Below are 27,773 nucleotides of genomic sequence, written 5' to 3'. Positions count from 1 at the left end.
AATTGGCAGTTTTATTTCCTTGGTATTTGACTTCTGCAGCTCTTTGTAAATTCTGAACATTAGCCCTCTGTCTGAAGTGTGATATAAAGATGTTCTGCCATTCTGTATGTAGGGTGTCAGTTTGTTCTGTTGATTATTTCTTTTAATGAATTTTTAAATACACTTATAGGCAAGGTAAAATGAACCACCATTGAGGGAGAAAGTGTACAAATTAAAACAAGTGGGTTGGGGGAGAAACCAGAGTTCTCATTTCAAGAAGCCACATGAATGTTGATGGTTGTTGTGGCTTGCCTGTAAGTCCAGCCTTGAAAAGCAGTGGTAGAGCTTTCTCTAAGCAAGCTGGCTAGCAAGACTACTCAGTGAATATGGAGGAAGTGATCAAGTATGATTCCTAACATCAATCTCATGTGCAGTGAACTATGCACATATAGAAACATGCATACACACCACACACATGATGGCAGCAGTACACAGAACAGATGGTTAGCTTTGTAAGAAAGTTGAGAAGAAGACAGGAGAACTGCATTTGTGGTCTCCAGTACTCCAGGTGCCTACTGCACCCAGAGGACTCACTGCAGTGCAGTAAGATAATGATTTTGATATCAAATTCATTTTACAGAAAAATACATATAAAAAATAAGCAGTCAACATTGAGACTATTCCTTAAGAAGTATGTGATTCATGAGAATTCAGTATAAGGAAAAATGTATTTCCAAGTTGGAAAGAAAGTGTTATGGAAGACATCATTAGAGGAGGTAGAGTTTATGCTGCCCATTGAAGAATGGGTTACAGTTAAACATAATGGTGGTTGGCATTTTACCCTCAGCATGAAGAAGCAATAAAAGCTAAGATGAAGTTAAAGAAAGATGTACCAAGTCTCTCTCTCTCTCTCTCTCTCTCTCTCTCTCTCTCTCTCTCTCTCTCTCTCTCTCTCTCTCTCTCAAATTATGGTATGTTGTATGATCTCCAGACCCTTTTCTGTTTAGTCATTCCCAAAATTACAGAATTACATTCTTGTAGAGACTTTAATTTAGCCAGTATTACTACATTGGCTTTCTTTTTCATTGGAATTGGAATTGATCTTCTATCTTGCTTTGTGTGTTGCATGCACACTAGTGTGATGTGGGATTCTCATACATGCTCATGTAAAGATCAGAGCAGGACATCAGGTTTCTTCCTCAGCTGCTTTCCCCCTTGTTACAATGGGAAAGGCTTCTCACTGCACTTGTTGTTTTGGCCAGGTTGGCTGTCCAGCCAACTCTCCTGATCTATCTACCTCTACCTTCAGTGCTAAGGTTTTAAGCACACAGAAGGCTTTAACACTTATGTCATGTTTATGTCATGGCTCTTGCCTGTAATTCCAACCCTTCAGAAGTAGAGGCTAGAAGGAATTCAAGGGCATCCTCAACTGTAGCAGGCTTCAGGACAGCCTGAACTACAAGAGACTTTGTTTCACAAACAAACCAGAAAGCCACTTTATTTTTTTAGTACTTGTAGTTGGCATAGTTTTTCTTGCTGTGAGTTGTTTTATTTCAGTTTTATCAGATAAGACACAATAAATTACTTTAGTCTCCTTTTTTTATTTGTTAAGGCTTACTTTTTTGACCTAAGGCTACTGTTGGAATATTCTGTACATATTTGTTAAGCCCATTCGATTTATGATGTAGTTTAAGTCTGTTTGACCTTTTAGATTAGACAACCTATTTAAAGATGAGAATTGTCTTATTTATGTGGGTTTGATTACAAAAACTAATAAAGTATTCTCTAAATTAAAAAAAAATAAAGATGAGAATTGAGTATTAAAGTAACCAATATTTATTTTGTCATAGCCAATCAGCCCTTTTATACCCATTAGTGTTTATTTGATACATTTGGGAGTTCCTTTATTCTATGCATGTATGTTTACAATTGTTGTATCTTCTTGGTGGAATGTTCCTTTAACTAGCATGTAATGGCCCTATTTGGAATTCTGGCTTGAAGTCTACTTTATCAGATGTCAGAACAGCTCCACCAAGCTTAGTTTTTTATTCTGACTAGTTAACTTCCCTCCTATAACTCTCAGTCTCTATCTAGGTATACCAGGATGCTTCTTGGCAACAAAAGTTAGTCTGGTCTATTTTTATAATCAGCCAGTCAGTTGGCGAGTTGAGGCCATTTACATGTAAGGTTGATACATGTTTACTAATTTAATTGGTTGTTTTTCTAGTTGGTTGGATTGTTTGCCTTGTCTTGTCTTTCTTCCACGCTAGTAGGGGTTTTCTGGATTATTGTGTATTTTTCTTCCTTCTCTGTATAACATTCCTCTAAGTATCTTCTACAGTGCTAGCTTGGTTGACACTGCCTTAGCTTCTGCTTAAACTAAAATGTCCTTATAGTTTGCCTGTCTTAAAGAATAGCTTGCTCTACAGAACAGTCTCAGCTGCAGTTCATGGACTCTCAGTAGTTGTGCCATTCCATCCTTCCCTGAATTTTAGGTTGCTGACAAGATGTCAGATATTATTCTGATGTCTTTGACTTTGTAGGTAAGTTAGCATTTTCACGCTTAATTTTGAAATACTGTTTGTTTTCTTGGTATTCTAGACATCTGACTATAAAAGTTGTGTATTTCTTCATTTCTGTTTCAGATTCTAAGTATCTCAACATCTGAGGGCTTCTTTCTTTCTCTTGATTTGAGAAATTTCCGCTATAATTTTGTAGATGAGATTCTCTGCCTTTATTTTTTTAATTTAATTTTATTTTATTTTTTGTTTTTCAAGACAGGGTTTCTCTGTGTAGTCCTGGCTGTCCTGGGACTCATTCTGTAGACCAGGCTGGCCTTGAACTCAGAAATCCGCCTGCCTCCTGAGTGCTGGGATCAAAGGCGTGCACCACCAATTCTGCCTTTAATTTTTAATCTCAGTTCCTCCCTCTAAATTTGGTGTCTTACTAGTTGCCCAGGGTTGTTGGCTATTGGATTATTGTGTGGGGTCTGTCTGTCCATCATTCTGTTTTGTCACCCTCCTCCAACCCCTGCCTCCCACATACACACGCCACATTGGTGTTTAAACATAGTGTTTCTTCAGTCTTGTCCTTCATTCCTTGTCTTCCTTCTACTTGGTTGAGTCTACTGGTAATGTTTGGTTCATTGGGTTTTTCACTTTTGACATTTTTTTTTCTCTCGATTTTTTTTTTCCTGAACTGTTTCCCACACACTCCCTTTCTCTCCTGTGCTACTCACCTTCTACTGTGTTTTGTTGAGGTTTTATGTCGCCAGCTCTCTGGAGATGGGACTTGATTGTGTCTTCCTTGAAGTCATGGCAATTTAACTAGTGAACTTTTGAAATTGTACTTATTTCACTATCTTTGAATTCAGTCATTGAGTTAGTTAAGATGTTTTAGAGGAGTAATATTGCCTTGCTTTTTTCTACTTTTTGTGTTTCTAGGTTGTGATTTATGTATGTTGTTTTAGACATCTCTTCAAGTTTTATTACAGAGTCTTGCTGTGCAGCCCACTCTTAGAAATGAATCCCCAGTGTCGTTCAGTAAGGAGAAAACTGACTTGTAATAGCAACAGCATCAGACTGTATAAAACACAGAAATACTCTCAAAACTCAGTTAAAGCCCACCAGTCTGTAACCTATGTACTAAGAATTATTCAGGATAAATGTGGGGATGATTAAGATAAGGAAAGGGGAAAAAGAATTGAAGAAGAATGTTGTGGGCAGGGAAGATCAGAAAAGATAAAATGAGAAATGAACAACAAAAATCCCCAAAATAAAAAATTCGACTTAAAGTGTAGTAAAGAGAGGGAAATGGAAACTTGGGACAAAGGAAGAAGGAATTAAGTTAAAGAAAAATGTTGTCTTTTAAGTGCTCACCTTTCTTACTCTCTAGCCTTCTTTTTCTCTCTCCCTTCCCCCTTCTCTCCACGTAGCTATGGCTGGTCTCCCTCTTTCTACCTTCTCTCTTTCTCTTAGCCTTTCTACAATAAAGCTCTAAAACCAAAAAAAAAAAAAAAAAAAAAAAAAAGAAAGAAAGAAAGAAAAAAAGAAGAAAGAGAAAAAAGAAAACTGTTTACCCAGCAGTGAAAGAAACCATAAAGAAAATATTAGAAGAGCGTGCAATGTAAAATACAAATTAAAACATTCAGAATTCGATAACATAAAGAGTGTAATAAAATGAAGGTACTAGGTCCTCTAAAATTGAAGGTGACTGATTATATGGGGGGGGTGCTGTGGAGGGGTCAGTCATGACGTGGTTTGTCCTTATCTTCTGTTTGGCTTACACTGGTGCTGAGCAGGCTGGAAGCTATCTGCTAGAGTACCTTCTCTTCCATACTTTCCCTTCTTTCTTACCCATGTCCCCATAGGGTTCATACTTAGCTTTGTAATCTGTGGGCTGGGCGAGTTCTACCACCTTCTAGAAACTTAGCAGTTCATACTCCCAGGTGAGCACTGCTCTGTTCTGAAGCATCTCCCAGTTGATGTGGTGGTGTGGAAAGCCTTAACAGAAATGAACCTGCCTTTATACTTTGAAGACCTAGGTAGTAATCACTTGCTCGAAGCATGCAGTTGTGGATATCAGGTAAAACCTCTAGAACTTTAGAGTTTTGGGGATGTACAATAATGACTGGAGGATGGGTGGCCCCAGAAATTGGACACATCCCCTTGTGGACCTCAGGCTCAGGGCTGTGTTAAGATATGTGATGGACTTTAAACAGTGGAGGTCAGCATTACCTTTCCCAGGCACTTTGCTGTCTGAGCTGAGCCTCCTTCCACCTACATCTTTTGGCTTGTTAGTATTGCTTCTTTCCACTAATGCCCCACAGGGATGTGTCTGGCCCTGGGAGTTGTGGCAGATTACATCTTTGTCCCAATGCCAGGCACCTGGTTTATCTTTTGAAGAAGCCATGCGTTTTCCCTCCTCTTCAAGGGATTAACATTTAATGATGGTTAAGATTTTAGGAAAATAGCTGAATAATTCTCTTGTCAGTATTTGTTACATTTAGCCCTCATTACATTATTAACCTCTATTAAATAAAGATTAATATAGCATTTTAGGTGGCCTCCAATTTCACATAAAAAAGAGATCTCATAACTGAAAGGTAGATTAAATTTCCAATTTTAAAACTATATTTTTGTTACTAGAAGCAAAGAAGTTTCTATGTATAATATGCTCAATATATACCCATATGTTCCTAGAGTTTCTGACAGGATGGGGTGGGAACAAGCAGCTGCACTGCACCTGTAGCACCTTTAGTCCTGAGAATAGGAAGGGCGTCTTGTTCTTAATAGATACTTTTTCCCAGGGCTTGGGCCTTTTGAACAAATTATTTTTGGTCTATTGAAAATGGAGAATTTTTTCAAATATTTCTAGGTTTGTGTGATTCTGATGTTGCATCTGACACAGTAACAAATGCATTTTTATATTTGTAGAAAAATAATCTGGGGCCCCTAACTTTGTGGGAAAAAAACAAAACAAAACAAAAATGAATTGAATTAGAGTCTAATTTCTCAAAGGACTGATCAGTTTGGAAGCTACTGATGTTGTCTGGTAAGTGGTAATTGTGTGCTAAGACAAAACAGGTTTAAATGTAGTTAGAATTTGGAAAAGATTATTTATAGTTAGTCAGGCCCTTAAGTTATCCCAGAGAAAGTAAATCCCACTATTTAATAGTAACTGACTTTGAGAGCTAGAGAAGATGGTAGCATTTACCATCTGTTCCTAGTTAAGGTTCTCTCAAGCATGGCTTTTATCTCACCCACATATATGGCATGCTGATATTCTGATTCACACAGTTTTAGGTCATGTTCATAGGCTACAGATTTTCATTCTAGTGGAGAAATGGCAACAGGAGTGGAATAAACAAGAGTGTTGTCTGCCTCCTACCAAAAAAAAATAATAGTAATAATAATAAGTGGGGAAAAGTAAATCTCCTTTAAAAAGTGGATTTGAGCAGGAGGAAAAAAGTGAAAGGAAATACATGTCAGGCAGACCAACACTGAACAAAAATTTAAGTGATCTCTGAATATAATACTCATGATAGAGATGTGAAAATACTGAATAATCTTTCCTTTAGAGACAATTTGCCAAAGTTTGTCATTATTAAATTAATATTTCTCAATACAGTTATAAAATTTGATTCTTTCTTTACAAATTTGTTTTGATTTAAAAGAAATAGTGAATGAGGGCTGGAGAGCTGCTCAGTGGTTAAGAGCACATGCTGTTCTTGCAGAGGCCCTGAGTTGGGTTCCCAGCACTCAAATAACAGTTCACGGCTATCTGTAGCTCCAGTTTCAGGGCTCCAGCGCCCTCTTCTGGCCTGTATGGGCACTATATGCACATAGTACCGTATATACATGCAGTCAAGCACTCCTAGACATAACATGAAAAATAAATAAATCTTCAAGTAGTGTAACTGGGATAACCTCTGACACAGAATCCAAAAGCCCCTATTTCTCATACCTTATGTCTCCTTGTGACCCCAGTTTGCTCTGGTTACTGATTAATCACTTAGATAATATTTTGCAAATAAGCATTGACTTGGATTCCTTGGTAATTGGATATAGGAGGCTTAGTTACTATGCAGTTATCCAGTTGAAATGTTTCTATACATTTTCCGCTCATTTCTACAGCAAGATCAGTCAGGTTCAGGTTCTTTTTTTTTTTTTTTTTTTTTTTTTTCCTTTAATGATCCCTTTCCATTTTACTTTTATCTAAAATGTTGCATAAATGAAATCATCCTAATGTAGCTAGCCTTGGAGTCTCTCTTTGACCAAGCATAGCAGAGTTGAGAATCAGCTGTATTGTGTGTTTGTTGGTTCAGTTTCATTTCTTGTGTTGCCCACCAAATGTTAGAGACATATAAAATATAGTTTTGTAGTAAAGAGGAGGTATAGATTTATTGGTTCTATGCTTAAATGCAGTCAGAGCTTAGTACTGAAGTCTGGGGAGGAATCCATTGTATATTGATCTTCCCCTTGCTGCCTCTGAAGGGAAAAACAGAACTTTGTATGAGACCACTCTTCGATCCTTAAACCTCACAAAAATTCAAATCTTTCTTAGCTGGGCCTGTACCTTGTAACTGGTGCTGTCCTTGGGCTCATCTCTCATGGTCTTCATTCTGTACCCAAAAATATTTTTTCCTTTTCCCGTCTTTTTTTTTTAAGGTAACTGTGTTTATGAATGAAGCTTGCTTGTATTTTTTTATACTTATCTTTGTCAGGTTATGGTATCAAAGTTATGCTGACTTTACTTAATGAGATAGGAAGTTTTGTTTTGTTAGTACTGTTCTCTGGGGAAATATGTAAATGATTTGAATTAATTGTTCATTGAAATTTTGGAAGCATTTCTTGGTAAAGTTATCTAGGGAGAAGCATTCTCTTTGGGAGAGATTTTTTTTTTAAATCTACTAATCCAATTTCTTTAAATGTTGTAAGACTCTTGTATTTTCTATTTCTTCTTGAGTCAGTCTTGAAAAATGCTGTTTTTTAGAGAGTTTTCTCAATTTCATTAAGTTTTGGTCTTTTATCACTGTTTTCTTTTTCTTCAGATTAATTTTTCAGTGGTTTGATATTTTCCTATAGAATTTGACAGATTAAACTACCCTGTTCTTCCCTTAGCTCTTGGAAATACTAGAATCAAGAGTTTCCTGCCCACTTGCTTCTCTATGCATTATTTCTCTGTATGCATTGTTTCTCTGTATGTATTTGGATACAAGATTCCAGAGATCCGACCTGGTAGTGCTAGTCTGCAGAGTCTTTGGCTCTGGCCAGCCATTTCTTGATGTACTCTAGACTCCTTTGGTGCTTTTCAGGGTCTTTAGACCTTCATGTGTCTAATATTAATCTTCTTACATGATTCATTGGCCAAGAGCCCAGTGAATAAACTCCTGGTTCCTTTTTCCGATGTTCCAGTTCTTCAAGCATGTAAACTGAAGTATTATTTTGCCTCTGAACATCGCTCTCTCCTCATAACAGCTCATATCAAGTTCAGTTGGGTTGTTTGTGTCAGACCACCTTTGTTTGTTAGCCTAGTTTAGCAATAGTTTGTCTGTGTAATATATTTCTGCTCTCATCTCACAATGTCTCAAATATCTTATTAAGAGAAATTATCTGCTTTTGCATCTTACATTTTGTATATATCTTAGTGGTTATCTTAGTGTTCTTTGTACACTAGTGGTCAGTCAGTTATAGGTACAAAAATCCACAAGTTGAAGGCTCAGGAAAGCCAAGTTTGTTATACTCACAGGTCCAGGAGACAGGGAACATTTGTGACACCCCTGGAAAAAGCGGATAGTTAGAAGTTAAAAAAAAAACTAACAGACAAAAAACCAGGAGGGAAAAGCTTAGACCACAGAGTATTCACTGATCCTAGGAGAGGCTGTCGCTCCTCAGCCAGAGGGGGTTTTGAGGTGCCAATATATCATAATATTTTTATGGATTCAGATATTTACAGTATAACTACTATCCTACATCCCAACCCCTAAAAGACAGAGTCATATCAATTAGACAGTATTAAGTGCTGATACTATTAACAGTAGTCAACTGTACTCAGATGCTGGAACTCAGTTCTCGTTATTTTAGTGCCTTGTAATTTATAAGGAGCTTGCTATCATTTTATATGGAAACTGAATGTAGAATCAATATGTGAATTTGAATGGACTCTATGCAAATTGGATATGTAATGTTAAACACTGGCACTGTTTTAGAAATACTGTAGCTGGTTCTGATGGCACACATTTGTTATCCTAGCACTTGGGAAACTAAGGAAGGAGAGTCATGAGTTTGAGGCCAGTCTGGGTTCTTTGTGAGACCCTGTCAGGGGTTGGGCGTGGAGTGAAAGATATGAATCTCTACTTTTATATTGAGGAAATCATTACAACAAAAAAAAACAGAATTTTTTAATATAAAGTGTGATTTAACTATCAGACAGCCTCTTATTAAAGTGTTTCCATCAGTAGTAAGTCCTTCTTGCTCCTCACAAAGTCACCAGTGAATTTCTTCTGTGCAAGTAAAATACTCAACTAAGTAGAACAAGAGTAGAAGACAGCCTGAGACCCTCTCTCGGGATAGTCTGTATCATCCTTTCCAACATTAAAAATGATCTCTTCCTAAAAACCACCATAAATGCCATGCCAGTTTTAACCTGCTTGTTCCAATCACTGTATCTCATACTGTGATCAGTAACACTTCTCTCCCACCCATCCCCATCTCAAACAAGGTTTCTTTGTATAGCCTTGGCTGTACTAGAAGTCACTTTGTAAACCAGGCTGGCCTTAAACTCACAGAGGTCTGCCTGACAAAGTCCTCCAAAGCACTAGGCGTGTGACATTGCTGCCCAGCTCAGAAACTCTTAGAGTGGCCACTGTTTCAGTTTTGACCTGCTTTTAAAGCATTGTTGGTGTTCTACTTGTTCTACCTTTTGAAGAGAAATCACTTGTCTTAGTTACTTCTCTACTGCCATGCTAAGACACTACGGCCAAGACAACTTACTGGAGAAAGTTTATCGGGGTCTTATAGTTTCAGAATATGAGTTGTGGCCATTGTGAGCAGACAGGCATGATGCTGTAGAAGCGGAGAGCTCACATCTTGAAACAATAACAATAACCATGAGCTGAAGGGCTAAAAGAGACTGGCATGGGATTTTGAAACTTCAGAGCTCACCCCAGTGGGTCACATATCTCCTCCAAAAAGGCCATACTTCCTAAAAGAGTTTTCACCAACTAGGGACCAAGTATTCAAATACATAGGCCTATGGGGCCCTTCTCATCCAAACTAGCACTCTCTTTACTGTATCTCCTTTTTAGTTAAAATTTTTCTTTATTCTAGAGAAATAATACATGTATATTATAAAATATCATCATATCCACTTCCTATTTTCCTCCGTCTACTCCTCTCCTAACTCCATGGCTTCTTGGCAGGTGTATGTGTGTGTGTGTGTGTGTAAAGGTGGTGGTGGTGGTGGTGGTGGTGGTGGTGGTGGTGGTGGTGGTGGTGGTGGTGGTTTTGGTAAGTACAATTAGTGTTGCCCATATGTATATGGGTTTGGGGCACAGAAAATTTACTAGTAGGCACACCCTCAAAATAGATTGATCCTCCCTCCTACAGCAACTATCAACTACCAGTGGCTCCTCATTAGAGGGATGGAGCCTGAATAATTCTTCTCTATTGTGCTAGAATTTTGACTGGCTTGACCTTGTGGATCTTAAGCAGGTCACTACAGGTACAAGTTCATGGCCATTTCACACACGGAAAACCTTTCATAGCACTTCTCCCCATCTTCTATCTCTTCTGTTCTTTCTGTCTCCTGCCCTCAGAGTTTCTGGATCCCCTCCCATGGTGTCCAGTTTCCATTTTTCCAAATCTCTTCATCTCTTTGAAGATTTAGAAAAGTAATTGTTCAAGACAAGTTCCTACTGATGTTGGTAACTGTAGTTGAATACTTTACTTCATTTGAATGTACTTTATTTAATAGTTATTTTGCTTGCTTTCCAGGCACACAAACCAATGGTCTGGACTTTCAGAAACAGCCCGTGCCCGTTGGAGGAGCGATCTCCACAGCCCAGGCCCAGGCCTTCCTCGGACATCTTCACCAGGTAGACTGTTGACCAGCAGCCATAACTGAGAATGCTGTTAAACAAGGAGGCATGACATGCTAGGGAGGTTATTTCAAATCCTGTGTAACTCTTCTGCTCAATGATTCATGTGGAATTAATACGTTCTGCATAACTAGCTATTGATTCTATAACTGTGTGAACAAAAGATTTTTTTGTTGCATGGGACATAATATAACAGCGAGGTCACTTTTTCCTATGAGCATGAGCTTGAGTCTGTGATGGCTTAGTGCGGCTAGTAAAACACCAGAGTCACTTGAAATTAAGTGGTGACTACCACTACCATGAAACTATTGTCATTTAGGTAGCTACTGATACCGACCACATGCCCCCCCTCCCCCAGTCTAAATCAGAGCATGAATTCTGTTCATTTATGTTTTCACTCTTTTCACAAAAATGTCATTAGACTACCTTTTTTTTTTTTGGAAAAAAATTTTATTTTTTATTTTTTTGTTCTTCTTGAAAATAGGTGAAATTCTAGGAAACTATCCTCAAATTTGTTTTTTAAGCGAAGTCAAATTGGAATGAAGAATGTAGTTTCATTTTAATCCCAGGCACGGGAATGTGGGGCTGCTTCAGACTGTCTGCAGCAGGTGATTATGATTTGCCTTGTGCTTGAACAGAGGCGTGGTTTTGCCAGCTGCAAATAGTTGTATAGACTGTATGATGTTTGAAATCCTGGAAATTTTTCAGAGGATATATGAATGTTAGAATCCCTATAGGTGGGTTGGTGGTTGTTGTTCAGGGGGGTTGATTGTGGCTTGTTAATAGTTCTGCTCAAAGAAGAAACAAGAGGAAAGATATTAAATTCAGGAATCAATCTCTTTGTCTCTCTCTCTCTCTCTCTCTCTCTCTCTCTCTCTCTCTCTCTCTCTCTCTCATCTTGTGATTGGGGTAAAACCACGAGGGTAGGCAAAGGGTGGGAAAAAGAACCCACAAAGCAACAAAGACCAACCACACCATTTTGTTTCACCTTCCATTTATTCTAGTTTATAGTCTTCTCCCTTTTTAGTCTTTCAAGACATTAACCTTTGAGGGGCTGCAAGATAGAAGAAAACAAACTCCCTCAATAAATAAATAAACGAATGAATAAATATTTAATTTTTAAAAAGACTAACAATCTCAGCATCTGTGGAGAGAGAGTGGTGCACATGTAAATTCTTATTCTCATTTTGTCCTTACTTAGATGATCTGATGGTGACTCTTTTCTAAATCAGGTTGCTATCATGATTGCAAAATGATAGTTTTCTAATTGCCTGTCTGTCCCTTAATATGACCATGATTTGAACTTTTAAAAATATGCATTAAATATTGAGACAGATTTTTTTTTCCCCTGTGGCTCATAGGATAAATTCTCTTAACTAATTCTTTTGTTCATAATAATAAAAAACATGCACGGGCATAGTTTGTTTGGGAGATATGTTATGTTTTAGACCCTAAGCAACTTTTAACTACGAATAGAGTGTAAAATAAAGAGCAGCCACCCGGAGAGAATGGCATGCTGACTGATGGTGCGCGTTTAGTGATGGTGCTAATTCAAAAGAAGTTCCTGTGGTTTTCAGTTGGAGGGGAATTATGAGCTTGTATGTAAAGTTTTAACCCCATAAAATAATATCTTTCAATGTTCAATTCTAAGTTGGTGGTATATCTTAGTATCTAAAGTATTTCTTGATAACACCTCTAGTGATAAATGAGAATACTTTAGTTTATTAGGTTCATTATTAACTACTTTCCTCTTAGGTCCAGCTAGCTGGGACAAGTTTACAGGCTGCTGCTCAGTCTTTAAATGTACAGGTAAGTTGGAATATGAGCAAATAGGTCATATTTTCTATTTATTTTTCCATAATTTCCTGTAATGAGCACATAATTTAGAAAAGAAACTACTTGCAATTGTTACTTTTTATTAATTTTATTGTTTTTACAATTTTTATTGCTAAATCCAGGTGGTAATAGTTATTAATGGAAATCAGTTTAATCTGCTGTGTGTGTGAGCCAAAGGTGGACAAAGAAGTTGAGAATGAAGTTCAGGAACACACACTAAACCCAAAATGAAACAGCTTCTCAAGTATTACTCTATTTTCCCAGACTGTGTATCATTATTCAGGAAACACTGGCTAGAGAATCAGGGACCTTGAGTTCAAGTCTCAATAACCTTTGGCAAGTTACAGCCTGCTGGAGGCTTTGTGTACCTGTATTTAAATAAAGACAGCAATAGCATCTTCTCTGCTCTGAACAGAAGTAAAGTTAAAGGGCACTGGAGTCATCACCCAGTGGTTAAGAGCAGTGTACATTGATTGATCTTACGGAGGACTCCAATTCAGTTCTCACGTCAGGGTAATTTGCACAACTCCATAACACTTCAGTCAGCTTTTCCTTATAGTGTTTGGGAAACTAACTGTCAAGAAGGAAACACAGTATTCTAGAAGATTGATCTCAGTGATGCTGATGACTAAAGATTTGGGGTTGAACATTCTCTGAAATCTTGTGGAATATGGACCTAGTAACACATGGAAACAAGGAGAGAAAAAGAGATAATGTGGTCTTCCTTTCTGAGAGAGAGGAGGCAGAAAATTGCCTTGGTTGCCATGGTAAACTTAACATCCCTTAGAGAGATGTTGGCAAACAGGCTATATCTCCAGTGCAGAATGTTTACAGTCCTGCACTGTAATTATCTTTCAGTGACTGGCAGAATTAATCAGAGCTTTTATGTTAATTAGCTTCGCTGTAGTTCCCCAAACAGGTGGTGGAAAATATGCAAATCTATGCAGAATTTTGATACTCTGCATAACCAGTTTTAATTACCATAAAAAATTTCTTTCTAGCCCTTTAAGACCTATATTTCTTGACTGTATTGTTTTATTTTGTTTTGTTTTTATTTTGTTTGTTTGTTTGTTTGCTTGTTTTTTGAGAAAGGATTTCTTTAGCCTGACTGTCCTGGAACTCAAAAACTCTGTAGACCAGGCTGGCCTTGAACTCGAGTGATTAGCTGCCTCTGCCTGGGTCTTCCCAGTGCTGAGATTAAAAGAATGCATCACCACTGTGTTTGTATTATTTTCTTTCAATCTTGTACATTACTTGGTGGGAAATGTTGCACTTAAGAGTTCTTTAAAATAAAATTTAAAAGTTCTGTGGGTCAAGTAATTGAATTGTAAGATGGTATATAAAAAGGTTTGAGACTTGCCACAAAGTATATTCAAAGTGTTAGTTTGAAGGGTCTAATAATAGAAATGAATTGAAAATGCACCCTTTCTTTTATTCTTATTGCTTGAACTAGGGATTTTGAGGTTATTAAAGGTTTTTTTAATTTGTGTAGGACCAATTTAGTTTTTCTTTTAAAAATTTATAATTGCAATTTTTCTGAGGTTAGAATAAAATTTAAGAGTGCACCAGTAGACAAAAAGGCATAGGAGAGAGAAAGGAAAAAGAGAAAACCCCAAACTCAAAATTGAATAGCACATATTTAAATAATTTTTTAATAACAGAGTTAGAAGTACATTTCTTTTAATCACCTATTTGAGATACTTTATTTCATTTCCTACCCAACTCCATTTCAGTCTAAATCCAGTGAAGAGTCGGGAGATTCGCAGCAGTCGAGCCAGCCTTCTTCCCAGCCGCCTTCAGTGCAGTCAGCCATTCCCCAGACCCAGCTAATGCTGGCTGGGGGACAGATAACTGGGGTAAGTTTTCCTTGAGAATGTTGTAATGAACTTCCTATGTCTGAACAGCCACTGGTTGCATCTCATTAAAATGGTTCACTACATCCGGCCCTAGCATGCACTACTGTCCATAAGGAGCTGACGGCTAGATGTGGAGTGCTCCTCTGGAAGAGGAGTTACTTTTGCCATTCTTTACAAGATGTCTTTTTGTTACAGCTGCAGGCATTCAAAATAAACTACTAACTTTTTAACCCACATTAAAAAATAGTGTTGCTTCATTGTGCAAGGGAGTTGTTGCCATACGCAGGGTGAAATTCCAGTTGTGTCATGGCAGGACAATTAAAGAGTGGATTCATAAAGAAACATGTCTTGAACTACCCTGAAATAGAATATCCTGTGTGTGTAATCACTAATCACTCAGGGTGAGTTACTTTCTCTCTCCATACCTCACTTTCCCCTTTTCTAAGTGGAGGTATTAATAATATCTCTTTTAAGTACCATTGTAATTTATGCAAAGCTCTTAAAACAGTGCTTGGCATGTAGCCTTCAGTAAATGGTAGTTATTTTGACTTGTAACAAATTGTCCTCCATGACTGTTAAGCTTTTACATGTTTAGCGATTTCTGTTCTAGACTATTATTTGGGATGGTGTTTCAGTGTTGAACGCGTATGTGACGAGGAGAAGGGAGAGAAGGAAGGAGCTAATCAGGTCCCAGCGCACCAACCTTCCGAGCTTCCGTAGTTAATTTCAGCTGCTGTGACTGCGCTGTCGATGCTTCTTCTAAGAGTGATGCACACTTATGTGCAGTATTTCATCACTAGAGATTATTAATATATGTACTTATTTAAAAATATAAATATACATACACACATTTTAAAGAGTAGGGAATTTTTTAATAGTTTTGCTCAGGTTCGTGTGTTTCTAATAAAATTGATTGGTTAAATTAGACCCTGTTAGTTTAGAGGGCAGGCTGTGATGCTAAATGATTGTTCATGAGACTAGATATATAACATGGTCCTTTCCTGTTTGATCAGACCATGTCACCAAAAGAAAGGCCCAGCACACTTACTACTTTGATGTAAGCATATTTGAAATGATGTGTTATGGAAGTTTATGTTTGTTCTAAATACATTTCTTGCTTTATTGTTAGGGTTTGGGTTTTGGTGATTAGTGTCTAGGATAGATAGATAGATGGGCACTTGGAATTCCAGGTTCATGTACCTTGAAGACTATTAATTCTGGGTGTTTAGATTCATTTGTGTTTAAGAGGGTGGCTCTTACCACCTGTTTCCTAGAGATAATAAGTTGGAAAAAAATGTAAACTTGCAAACCAATGCTTTTCAAGGGCAGGAGATTGGGTAAGGGAGGGTCCTGGAGGAGGATTTTTAAAGGAAACAAGTGTGGCTCCTGATTTTTAGTCACATGTGAAGATGTGATGGAAGTAGTGAAATACGATGGGGATTCAAGCAGCTGGGCCTTACCAGTTCTCTTCCTGCACCTGCCAGCATCCTTTTGTCCCTCATTCATCACCTGCTGTTGGATATAAATGTCTTTGCATCCTGTCAGCATCAGTCCTTTGTTTTCATTCCTTGTCTAAATGATTGTTCAAGTCTGAAGTGCAGACTACTTTAAGTTAAATGCTGTGGTAGAACAGGTAGTTTGTTCATTGGTGGACAGGTTAGCTGTACATTGACCAGTAGTGAGAACCTAATCCCACTTGAGTTACCTATTTAAAGGCACTCAATCTTTCCCTTCATTGTTCTTACTCTAGCTCACGTTGACCCCAGCCCAGCAACAGTTACTGCTACAGCAGGCGCAGGCCCAGGCCCAGCTCCTGGCCGCTGCAGTGCAGCAACACTCCGCCAGCCAACAGCACAGTGCTGCTGGGGCCACCATCTCAGCCTCCGCCGCCACACCCATGACGCAGATCCCCCTGTCTCAGCCCATACAGATTGCACAGGTGAGGAAGGGAAGAGCAAGGTTACTGGGACAGCAAACAGCCAATAAAATGGGAAATTCTCTTCCATATTGTTAGCCTTCTGGTTGCTGCTGTGGGTCTTTAAACACCCAAGGAACTCTGGTTCAAGGTGGCATTATCGCTTCTTCCCTTTTGCTTATTTGAGTTGATATTATAAACATCTAGCTGGTTATTTGAATAAGTGAATGTTTATGTTAAATGAAATTCTTGAGTAAGTAGCTGGCATATTTCTGAGGCAAGGGGTTTCAGTATTCATCTTAATTCATCTTATTAGCCAATCATAGCAGGCAAAAATTCTTCCATGTGCTCTATAGTAAGTGTTGCCACCTTGTAAAAAAAGACAGCAAGTCATCTTTCTGCTGTGGAGTGACTAGGACCATGGAGAACTGCATTAAAATGTTACAGGGTTTCAGTTTTTACGTTTTCAAATAAAATATCCAAAGGTAGTTTAAAAATTACTTAGAGTCATAAAGAATTATAACAAAAGAGAAAATATGTGACCTTGTTTCTCTCAAGGGAGGGACAGGGAGCCTGAGAAGTTGATGTAGCAGAAGCAGGGTAACAGTCTAAGCAGAGTAACTCCTCCTTCTGTCCCCAGGGAGGGGGTGCTGAAGGTGTGACACAGTTTGACGAGATACTTGAAATAGACTCAGACTGATTTTTATTATTACTGTGTGGACATCTGTATCAAGATAGTGTTTTGATTTGGGCCATTTTCTTCATCAAATAAATTATGTTAGTGCCTAAACTTTGAGACTTTACCTGAAATTAATATAAATAGAATGATTTATATGAAGGCATTGAAAAATGTAAGATACTAGAGCCAATATAAAGCTGTATTGTTTTGTTATATCTGACTTTTATGTGAATTTTTAAAATAACTTAACATCAATTCCTAAATTGAATTGGATAAGCTGGTGTCAAATTTCAGGAATCAAATCTTTTATTTTATTGATGGAAATTTTGTTATATCACTCAATTTTTACTTTAGAAAAAAAAATGGAAGCCAGGTGGCACACGCCTTTAATCCCAGCACTTGGGAGGCAGAGACAGGCGGATTTCTGAGTTTGAGGCCAGCCTGGTCTACAGAGTGAGTTCCAGGGCAGCCAGGGCTACACAGAGAAACCCTGTCTTGAAAAAATAAACAAAAACAAAATAAAAAACAAAATAAAAAAAAATGGGTCAAATATTCAAATCCCTTTTTCCTCACTTAATTTTTCAGGAACATTTAGTCTTTGTTTAGATCAGAGCTAAATGAACAGAACTTATAGAATGAATGCATATTAATTTATTAGCATTTATTAGAGTAGTTTACAGGCTATGGTCTGGCTAGTCCAATGATGGTGGTCTTTCAGTTCATGCAGCTGGATGTCTTAGCTAGTCTTTATTCCGTCTTGAACTCTTCTATTACCAGCAGAGGAATTCCTCAGCAACAGGATAGATGAATATAACCAGAGGGAAAGAGCACAGAGACAGGAAGCAAAAGGGTCCTTCTTCCCTGTTCCTTTATGTGGGCTATCAGCAGAAGGCACAGGCCAGATTGAGCATGGGTCTTCCCAGCTCAGATGAGCCGATCAAGAAGAGCTCTCAGAGGCATGCACAGATGCTCGCATTTTAGTTGATGCCAGAGGCGGGCAGGTTGCCATCCAAGGTTACCTATCTCAGTGGTGGCAGGTGGAAGTAGAGAGTTAACTCCAGACTTGTCTTCTGATCTCCACATGCATGTGTGGCTTACACAAACCTCATCACACACTAATAACAATAAAACTAAAATTGAAAACTGCCTCCCCCAGAACATTTATTCTCTATTCATTTATTCTGAAAGTATTTTAGGTAACCATTGAAAATTGGGCTTAACACAATCATGATTCTATATAATATACATCATAACCTCAAAAATAACTTCTTGCAGAGGCCCTAAGTTTTTTCAGTTTTGTTTTTGATAATTGCTGTTTGTGTGTGTAAATCAAAACAATTCTCAGGAGTCAGTTCTCTCCTTCCACCGTGGGTCTGAAGATCACACTTAGGTCTTCAGTCTTGCACAGCGAGCACTCCTACCTACTGAGCCTTCTCTGGCCTGAGGCCTGAGCATTTCTCACACACTGACACTGTTGGAAGCCACACTGTTGGGACATGAAAAAAAGCTGAGTATTGTCTCATTGTTATTTGATGTGACACAAGTCTTTGCCTAGGAACCTTACGACTAATCCAGCTTTCATTTCAGGATCTCTCTCTAATCTGTGTTTTGCTTCTGAGCCTTTAGGATCTTCAACAATTGCAACAGCTTCAGCAGCAAAATCTCAACTTGCAACAGTTTGTGTTGGTGCACCCAACCACCAACCTGCAACCAGCACAGTTTATCATCTCACAGACCCCCCAGGGCCAGCAGGGTAAGCGTCTCTCTAAAGCTCCTCAGTGGTGCAACAGGGCTGTGCACTTTGACCTAACAGTGTCCATTCGAGCAGTGCTTTCATTCAGTGTGGTTTCAAACTACCAGTATTGATGAGAACTATAACAGTGCCTTAAATCAGGAACATGGTTACATATAAGAATAAAAGACCTGAAAAACCAGTAAAGGCTAGCTTACTAAAGGAAATTTCCAGGACTTTAACCTGAAATCATGCAACTTAATTGTTTCCAAGGCTCAGTTTATTTGCAAATCACTGGATAAATGAGAAAGGTAGTTTTCTGAGTCTCATTCCAAAATTTTAACTAGTTCTTTGTGAAGATGCATTTGAATGTCTGATATCTTCCAATGTTTTCTGTGGGATATTTGAAAACAAAACACTAAAGTAAAAAAGTGGCATTAGCCATTTGTATTAAGAAAGCTTGTTTACACTGGAACTTGGGGAGGTTAGAATAGTCAAGAGTAGATTTAGTAATACTTGTCAGCAGAGTTTTGCAAGGTCGTGTTGAGATGCTGAGCTATGATTATGAGAGCAGGAGAGAGAAGATGATATCGCAGATAGACAAGACTTGGGCAAGGCATGGTAGAACTGGCCTTTAATCCTAGCATTTGGAAGTCAATCAGAGGCAGGAGGATCTCTGAGCTTAAGGCCAGCTTGGTTTATATAGTGAAAGCCTATCTCAAAATAAACAAAATAATATAAGAAAGGACTTGGTGGCCAGTTACGTTTGGTCAATGGTAAGGACTGGGTGTCTAGGTGATTAAGTTTTTAGGAAACTATAAGTGTTGGTAGGTCATAGAAAGATGTATTCATGATAATGAGCAAGCTTCAGTAAGCCCAGCACTTTGAAATAGCAGGGATACATAGAGTCTGAAGATAATACTGTTTTGGTTTGTGGATCAGAACCAATAAATTGTTTTGTCTTGTCACAAGCTCATATGCAATGTTTCAACAACATTTGAAACTAAGTACATAGATTAAGTTCTTCAATGCAAATATATTCTGGGTTGCCCCTGTTTTTATAACATTGCAAAAAAAAAACCAAACTAGACAATAGCAAAACCCTATAGAGTTCAAACATCAACTGAGTACATACTACAAATGCTTCCAGGGCTCAAGACAAAGTCTCACTATGTTGTCCAGCCTGACCTCTAACTTTGGGGCTCGAGTAACCCTCATGCCTCAGAGCAGCTGGGACTGTAGGTGTATGCCTTTACATCCATTTTACTTATTGAAAACTTTTAAACTAGGATTGTCCAGTATGGAGAGTTGCTAACATGTCAACTTTCATCAATGAAGAGACATGTCCTAAAAACTTGAAAATAGCATCTCCCACTTAGAGGATTGCCTGCTTCTTTCAGAAATGGTTTCTCTTATTCCCAGATTCATTAAAGCAGTAGTTCTCAACCTGTGGGTCGTGGCCCCTTTGGGTTTCAAATGACCTTTTCACAGGGTTCACACATTAGATATGCTGTATATCAGATATTTACATTACAGCTCTTTTTTTTTTGGGGGGGGTGTTTGAGACAGGGTTTCTCTGTATAGTCTTGGCTGTCCTGGAACTCACTTTGTAGACCAGGCTGGCCTCAAACTCAGAAATCTGCCTGCCTCTGCCTCCCAAGTGCTGGGATTAAAGGCGTGCGCCACCACGCCCGGCATTACAGCTCATAACAGAAGCAAAATTACAGTTATGAGGTAGGAACAAAATAATTTTATGGCTGGGGTCACAGCTTTGGGAAGGCTGAGAAGCATGTCTTAGAGGATTTCAGTGAGTTCTGGGTTAAGAAGTTGAACTCATCTTGAAATTTCCAGATGCTTTGATTTCAAGTAGTTCCTCACATTCTTCCTCTCCTTGGGAAATAAGGGCCTTTCAAAGAGTTTATTCAGATTATACTAAAGACACACAAGCTTTGATTTAATGTTATGGATTTTCATGCCATGTTGTATTTAACACAATTAACAATATTAAATTTTAGGAAAAGAAACTAGACAATTCGGAAGACAAACAAAACTACCAGGAAATTGGTTGGGAACTGTTTATATTCTTTTTTTTAATCCCCCTGAAATGTTTGATTTTCACAGGTCTCCTGCAAGCGCAAAATCTTTTAACGCAACTACCTCAGCAAAGCCAAGCCAACCTCCTACAGCCACAGCCAAGCATCACCCTCACGTCCCAGGTCCGTGTTCTTACTCAATTGTTTTGCTAATTGAAAAATGATACAAAAACACCCCAGCAATAACAATCTCCAGTGTTCAGAAACTGACCCAAAACCCAATGTTGGGCTTATTAGCTTCATAACACAGCATTGCCAAATTGATGGAAACGAAATTTTTCATAATTCTTTTTAAGTTAAAACAAAAACCTATGTTAGTAATAAGTGGGGATGAATTAAAGCTCTCTGATGCTGATAGATAGTAACACTGAAATGGAAGACCTAGGAAATGAGTTAAAACCTGCCATTGATCCTTTGCCCTTGCTAAAACAGTACAGGAGCTTGGATTTCTGTGTCACCTCAGTACTTAAATGTGGTGTTGTGTCATTTCCTCTACAAGACATAACAGTCATAATCCACAGAAAGCACAATTCTTAGGCATTTGAAATTTTTAAGTTGCATATTTGTGTTCTTAAGGAGTGATAATTGTGACTATGCATATCAGTTTGCAGCTCCGGTTTTCAGTCTGGTCATCCTTACTGTCTGACCTTGATTCCTCACTTGCTTTTTACACTTTCTAAATAGAAAGAAGTTGGGGATGAAGAAGTGAATGGCTTAGTGGTTCTTGCCACGCATGCAATAGGACCAGAATTTATATCCTAAGAACCCGTTTAAATACCTGGGTGGACATGGCGGCTCATCTGTACTTTTAATTGCAGGATCTCCTAGCCTATTGGCAGGCTCTGGGAAGAGAGTGATCAAGGCAGGTGAATTTCCTACATCAACCTCTGCCCTCTGCATGCACATGTATACACATGCGTGTATATATATGTATACACATGCACAAACATGAAAAGAATGTGTAGTAATTAAAACTTAATTCTTAATATATTACTACATTTCTTAGGCTGAAAATACAGAAGGTCTGCTTTGATTGGCAGCTGTAGTAACTATAGTTACTTGCCCTTTGCCACTGAGCCCTCCGTCTAGGCCCCGGTAACCAAAGAAGAGAGTATAGGTAGAAAACTAGAAGGACCAGCTAATGGCAAGAATTAGTACCAAACTATAATAATGAATATGTGGTATTGTCATATAGAGAAAAATGTTGGCCAATGGGATAAGAGAAAATCCAATAGACAGAAATGTAAATAGCCAGCTAATTTTTCAAAGGGACCAAAGGATTCCAATGGGAAAAATCTTTTTAACTACCTGATAACTAACAATTGGCTATTCATTAGCAAAAGGGGATGCAGAACACCCGTATTTCATACTTTACACAAAGATTAATTTGAAATGAGTCATAAACCTAAACATCCAGGAAGAAATGCATATCCATTGGGTTTCTTAAACAGGACACAAGAAGCCTTAACTGTCAAAGAAACAATGAACTTCAGGAAAATTTAAAGCTCATTTTAATAGGAAGAAAAACCACAGTTAAGAAGAAAACAGTCTTTTTTTTTTTTAATTGATAAATGATTTTGTTTTAAGATTTATTTTTAATTGATGTGGGGAAGGGGAATATTTGTGCAGGTACTCTGGGAAACCAGAAGAACACATTGAATCGCTTGGTGGGTGCTCTCCACTAGCAGAATACACTCAGTCACTGAGCTATCTCTCCTGCCAGGGTAAGAGAATTGTAACTAGAATAAAGAGCAATACAGCTCAGCCGTGAGACAACCAGATAAGCTAATGAGAGGCAAGAAAACTTAATTGCCAGTGAAGATATGTTAATACCCAGTAAGCAAGTGAAACCATGCTCGGAGCATTAGTTATTAGGAAATATCAGTGTCCGTTCACTGGAGTGGGTGCAGTTCTGAAGAAGCATCTGATACAAGTATTGATAAGAAAGCAGCAGATAGCTCCGAAATTACTAGTAGTAAAAAGTTGCAAAAAGGTACTCACACTTTGTAAATTAGTTTGACATTGACTTAGAAATTAAATATAACTACATAGTACAGCTCAGTAGTTTTGCTCTTTAAAAGGAAAGCACAAAGATATGTCTATGAATGCTTATAAAAGATTATCACCGCAAACTATCAGATAGTAAGTTACATAAATTTCTGAATAGTCATGTGACAGACTTACTCTGCAGTAAGAAGTAATGTCCTTCTGATACCTGCAGTGACATGAATGACTTTCAAAAGCCTCACACTAAGTGACAGAAGCTGGGCTTAAAAGATTGAGTATCAAATGATTTCAGTTTGCATAACATTCCAGAAAGGACAGAACTGTACACATAGAAATCCTATTAGTCCTTGTCAGGAAGTAAGGATTAATGATGAAGAGGAGGAGGACAGGACAAGGAGGAAGAAGTGGAGTGAGTGGCAAAGGGTTCAGAAGAAATTCGGGGAGGATTAGTAAAGATATACTATTTCTTGTGTTAGTAATTACACAACTATATACAGTTGCAAAAGCATCAAACTATACTGCAGTTTTAAGTTTAGTTTTTTTAATATGCTGACTGTAAAATAAATAAAATTGGTGTTTTGATATATATACCACAGACCTCTTTCTGGCCTACGTGCTATGCACATGGAGGACTTCATCCTTTCTCCTGCTAATTAAATGCTATACTACCATTAGCTCTGTCCCAGCTCAGACAGGTATTTTAGAGTAAGATACCAGCTGTCTAAAGGTACCCAGGCTATTTTTAGTCCATTATTATTTGACAAAGAGTCTACTTGATGCTGAAGATGAAGTAACAGATTGATAGTTGAAACTGACCTCCACCTATCAGCCATGGTCACTTTGGTAAGTTTTCAGCAACACAGGATTCTAATATAGTTGGTACCCTGGGTAGCTCCTCCAAAAGCTGAAGTTAAAATTGCTCAATGTCAGGATGTCATAGAGACCTGCTTTATTGTCTTTATTGAAGCAGGATAGCAGAAGGATTTGCCCCAATTATGATGTCACGCCTATTATGTACTTTTCTGGGTCAGTTAGTTCCCTAGGAGCAAGCCTTATTAATGAGATGAAGGTCAGGTTAGGATTTTCTTTTTAAAAAAAAGAAAGGGGGCTGGAGGAATGGCTCAGTGGCTAGAACTTCTGACTGCCTTGTAAAGGACCTGGGTTTGTTTTCTAATATAACTTGTCTCTAACTCCAGTTCCAGGAGATCCAATCCCCTTTTCTGGACTCTGCAGGCACTGCACACACATGGTGCACAGACATGCATTTTATGGACATACATAAAGTAAAATTTTAAACAAGAAAGGAGAGCCCTGGGCTCAGTCTTTAGTATAAGGAATAGTGTGGTGGGGTGTTTAAAAAAGGTTTCACAATAAAACTCTAGATAGATTTAAAGTTAAAATGCAGAAAATAAGGTATCACCAGGAAGGACTTTTCTCTTTTTTCCAGAAGGAATTTGATTACTAAGAAATAACTAAAGTTTTCTTTCTCAAAGATATAATAGAAATGGGGGGAAATTCATAAAAATATAGTTTAAAGTTTATATATACTGAAAAAATGTTTAAAGACTGGTTAAAAAAAATTATTTGTACTACTATGATAAGAAAATAGTTTATATACCATAATATTGAAGAAATGATAAGGATGAGAATAAAGATATTATTAATGTATAATTGTGATCTGAATCTGGTACAAGGAAATATAGGCAATAAGTGACACATAGGAAGTCTCTTGCTTTGAGTAGTAAGAAAAGTATTATGTCAAAATGATATACCACTTGCTCCCTGGTATAGTGGGGCACAGCATAGCTTATTAGAAGCATGACACTGTTTATTAAGTTGCTAGAAAAAGACTTTGTGAATTTATCTTAACTTTTTGCTGGTGTTGGTGGCACCTATTTACCCTAAGTTCTGTGAAAGTTGAGGCAGTGGGATTATATACTGAATTAAAAACTAATCTGGGCTACAGAGTAAGAACTTCTCTTTTAAGAAAAAGAAAATGGCGGTAGTTGGGGAACGGGTATTTCTTTGTCCTGGTTTTCTTGAGACGTTCTTCTTCTAAATGCATTTATTTATCATACGGTGTATTTTTATCATCTTCCCCATCATCCTCCCAGACCCCTCCCCAGGTCATGTCTCCAGTGCACCCTGCTTGTGATCTCACCCACCTAGTCTCTTGCTCTTTGTCTCTCGTCCTTGCTTGTTTTTTAATTAAAAAATCTCATGGAGCCCAACTTGTATTGGCTGATCCAGGGGCCTCCCCTGGAATGTGACTAGTATACCAGGTGTCACCTCATTGAAGAAAAGGGATTTTTCCTTTCCTGGCATTAAATGCCTGTAACTCCTCAGCTAGGGGTGGACCTCATACCCACCTTCTCTCCTCCGTGCTAGAGTTTTGTCTGACTTGAGCTCGTGTGAGTCTGTTTCCTTAAGACGCCAGCACGTTACATTAGAAACTAAAGTGTCTGCTCTCTGTCCCTTCTCCAACAGCCTACCACCCCAACTCGCACAATAGCAGCAGCCTCAGTTCAGACACTTCCACAGAGCCAGTCAACACCAAAGCGAATTGACACTCCCAGCTTGGAGGAGCCCAGTGACCTTGAGGAGCTTGAGCAGTTTGCCAAGACTTTCAAACAAAGACGAATCAAACTTGGATTCACTCAGGTAGGATGAAGTTCACTTTCTTTTACTGTGATAAAACACTGACTAAAACCAACTTGTGAAGAAACAGGCTTTATTCAGCTCACAAGTTCTAGCCTCTTGCTGAGGGAGTCAAAGAAGGAACTTGGTGGAAGGCACTGAAGTGGAAGCATAGAAGAACTCTGCTTCTTGGCTTGTTCCAATATTCTTAACAGCCTGGGTCCTCCACCATCAATCAGCAATTAAGAAGTACTCACCCGCAGACATACCCACAAGCCATCCTGACAGGTGACAACTCAATTAAGATTCTCTCTTTCCAGGCCTGTCAACAAGTGTAGCCATCACGATGTTTGTTCTCTTACATATCCTTTCTTGGCTAGCTATGGATGCTTTGTAAATACTTTGTAAGGAACAGAATGTTTCTTGGTCATATTGACTTTGGGTTTAGCTATAGTTGTTTTTCTTTTTCTTTTTTCTTTTTTTTAAGATTTATTTTATTTATATGAGTCTACTGTAGCTGTTTCCAGACACATCAGAAGAGGGCATCAAATACCTTTACAGATGGTTGTGAGCCACCATGTGGTTGCTGGGAATTGAACTCAGAACCTTTGGAAGAGCAGTCAGTGCTTTCCACCTCTCCAGCTCCTGTAGTTGATTTTCTTATAGTCATTTAGCACTTAAAATTTTGGAATATTGTGCATTCACTTACGCTATGCTCATACATTTACTCATGATATAATATTAGGTTAAAAACTTGCAAATATGTTTCACAAAACAGGCCTCTGAAAATCTGTCAGTAAGCTGTGTTTTAGTAGATTGTGTTGGTGACAGGACTGCTAAAGAGCATGTGGAAGAGCTAACTACTGCAGGTGAAAGTCGAGAAAATATGAATCCCAGAGTCTGTTGGAGACTGACTTGAAGCTTGTTTGCAAGAGACTGTGCTCCCTCCTTTCTTAGTCTACTGAGATTAGTCAAGTAAGGATTTAGTGAAGATTTTTTAAGTAAATTAATCAAAATCAAATCTTTTAATGTCAGCTACCAGAGGGCTTGAAAAGTGAAATGAATATGCTTGCTGGTTTAAGCAAGCATTTGGGTGCACAGCATGGTTTTTTTCCTAAGCACTGCCACTGGCTGTACTCCCTGATTAGCCTGTCAAAAATAATGCTTTGAAAGCAGGAAAGGAATTAAACTTATAATGGCAAAAGATCATTAGCTGAAAGAGAAAAAACTGAAGTATGGATTGAGTTGTGTATTTATAGAATAAGGGAAAAAAACCAATCTGATGTTTTCTTTCCAGAAACGCTCGCACTCACAGAGTTTCCAAAGTAGGTTGTGTTGAAAGTGCACAGCGCACCTCCTGCACTTCCTGTGGATCAGAGGCAAGGTCCCATCGCTGTCTGCTGTATTCTGCATGTCATTAGGGACTTCAATTTATTTTATTCCTTATATCTGAGGATTTATTTTTGCTCAAAGAAACTCCATATTAGGAATTTACAATAGATACAATTATAGATGAATTGCAGTTACATTTTGAGGAGTTTCAGATATAAAGAAACAAATTAAGGAGCTGATGCTTACCACCAAGCCTGATAATCTGAGCTTGATCCTCCAGAACCTGCATAGTGTATCCACACATAGATGCAGCTGCATATATACACATACAAAGTAAATTAATGTAAAAAATTTAATTACAGTCCAGAAATATTTTAGTAATTTTGAAAGAAATAATATGATTTGTTTTAAACATAAAAATAAAGATAAACTAGATTGATACAGATAAGTTAATAGACTAAGAAGACAGTTTAAGGCTAGCACATTAACAGTGCTAGGTTTTGGTTGGCTGTTAGCACATTATGCTCTGGAGTTCTCTGGTAAATGGTTTCATAAATGCTAAGTCAAAGGTGTTAGCCTTTCAAAGTCCACCTTTTAACCAAACATTGGTTCCCTTTCCCTTTCTTTTGCATTTGATCCAAAATATTACCAATGTGGATAATCATTTCCTCTCTCCTCCTCTTCCTCCCTCCTCCCCTCCCTTTTTCTCTTGTCCCCACTTCTCACCCTTCTCTTCCACCTCCCTCATACACATCACACCTTCATCCCAGCATCTTATTCTACTTTATGATTTATTTTGTTTTGTTCTTGGCATGACTGCTATGTATTCTTCAAAATGGCCAGACAGATCTGGAATGGTTTGTAAATCTTACCTATCTGGATCAAAGTATTTACTACTGGTACAGGATGGGAAAATCAGCTATCTTTTTTTAAATTCATTTGTGAAAATTTTTTAATGAATTGTGCAGTTCCAATGTCAGTAAACATTTATTGCCACGTAATATCATATGCTCAAAAAATGTTTTATTTGGATTCAGATTTCTAGAAAGCTATAGTCTAAACGAATAAAATGGTGCCATGATTATGTGTGGTTTGTAAAACCTGAGT

General features: G+C 38.1%; 1 protein-coding gene across 11 annotated transcripts in view; it reads left to right on the top strand.

Annotated features, from left to right (window-relative positions):
• The window catches only part of Pou2f1 (POU domain, class 2, transcription factor 1), a 137,600-nt gene that overhangs the window by 75,252 nt on the left and 34,575 nt on the right, over positions 1 to 27,773 (top strand). For all 11 annotated transcript variants that reach the window (XR_373598.2, XM_030252286.1, XM_006496704.3 and 8 more), the window contains 7 exons: positions 10,476 to 10,576; positions 12,335 to 12,388; positions 14,149 to 14,271; positions 16,022 to 16,210; positions 18,492 to 18,618; positions 20,719 to 20,813; positions 25,185 to 25,358. Coding sequence is in view for 10 of the 11 variants with exons in the window: in XM_030252286.1 (XP_030108146.1) it covers positions 10,476 to 10,576; positions 12,335 to 12,388; positions 14,149 to 14,271; positions 16,022 to 16,210; positions 18,492 to 18,618; positions 20,719 to 20,813; positions 25,185 to 25,358 (863 nt within the window). In the remaining variant the exon portion in view is untranslated. The remainder of the gene's footprint in view (positions 1 to 10,475; positions 10,577 to 12,334; positions 12,389 to 14,148; positions 14,272 to 16,021; positions 16,211 to 18,491; positions 18,619 to 20,718; positions 20,814 to 25,184; positions 25,359 to 27,773) is intronic.

Source organism: Mus musculus, chromosome 1, assembly GCF_000001635.26.
Source record: "Mus musculus strain C57BL/6J chromosome 1, GRCm38.p6 C57BL/6J".
Lineage (NCBI taxonomy): Eukaryota > Metazoa > Chordata > Mammalia > Rodentia > Muridae > Mus > Mus musculus.
The sequence above is the reverse complement of the archived record's forward strand: the minus strand, read 5'-3'. Positions and strand labels throughout refer to the sequence as shown.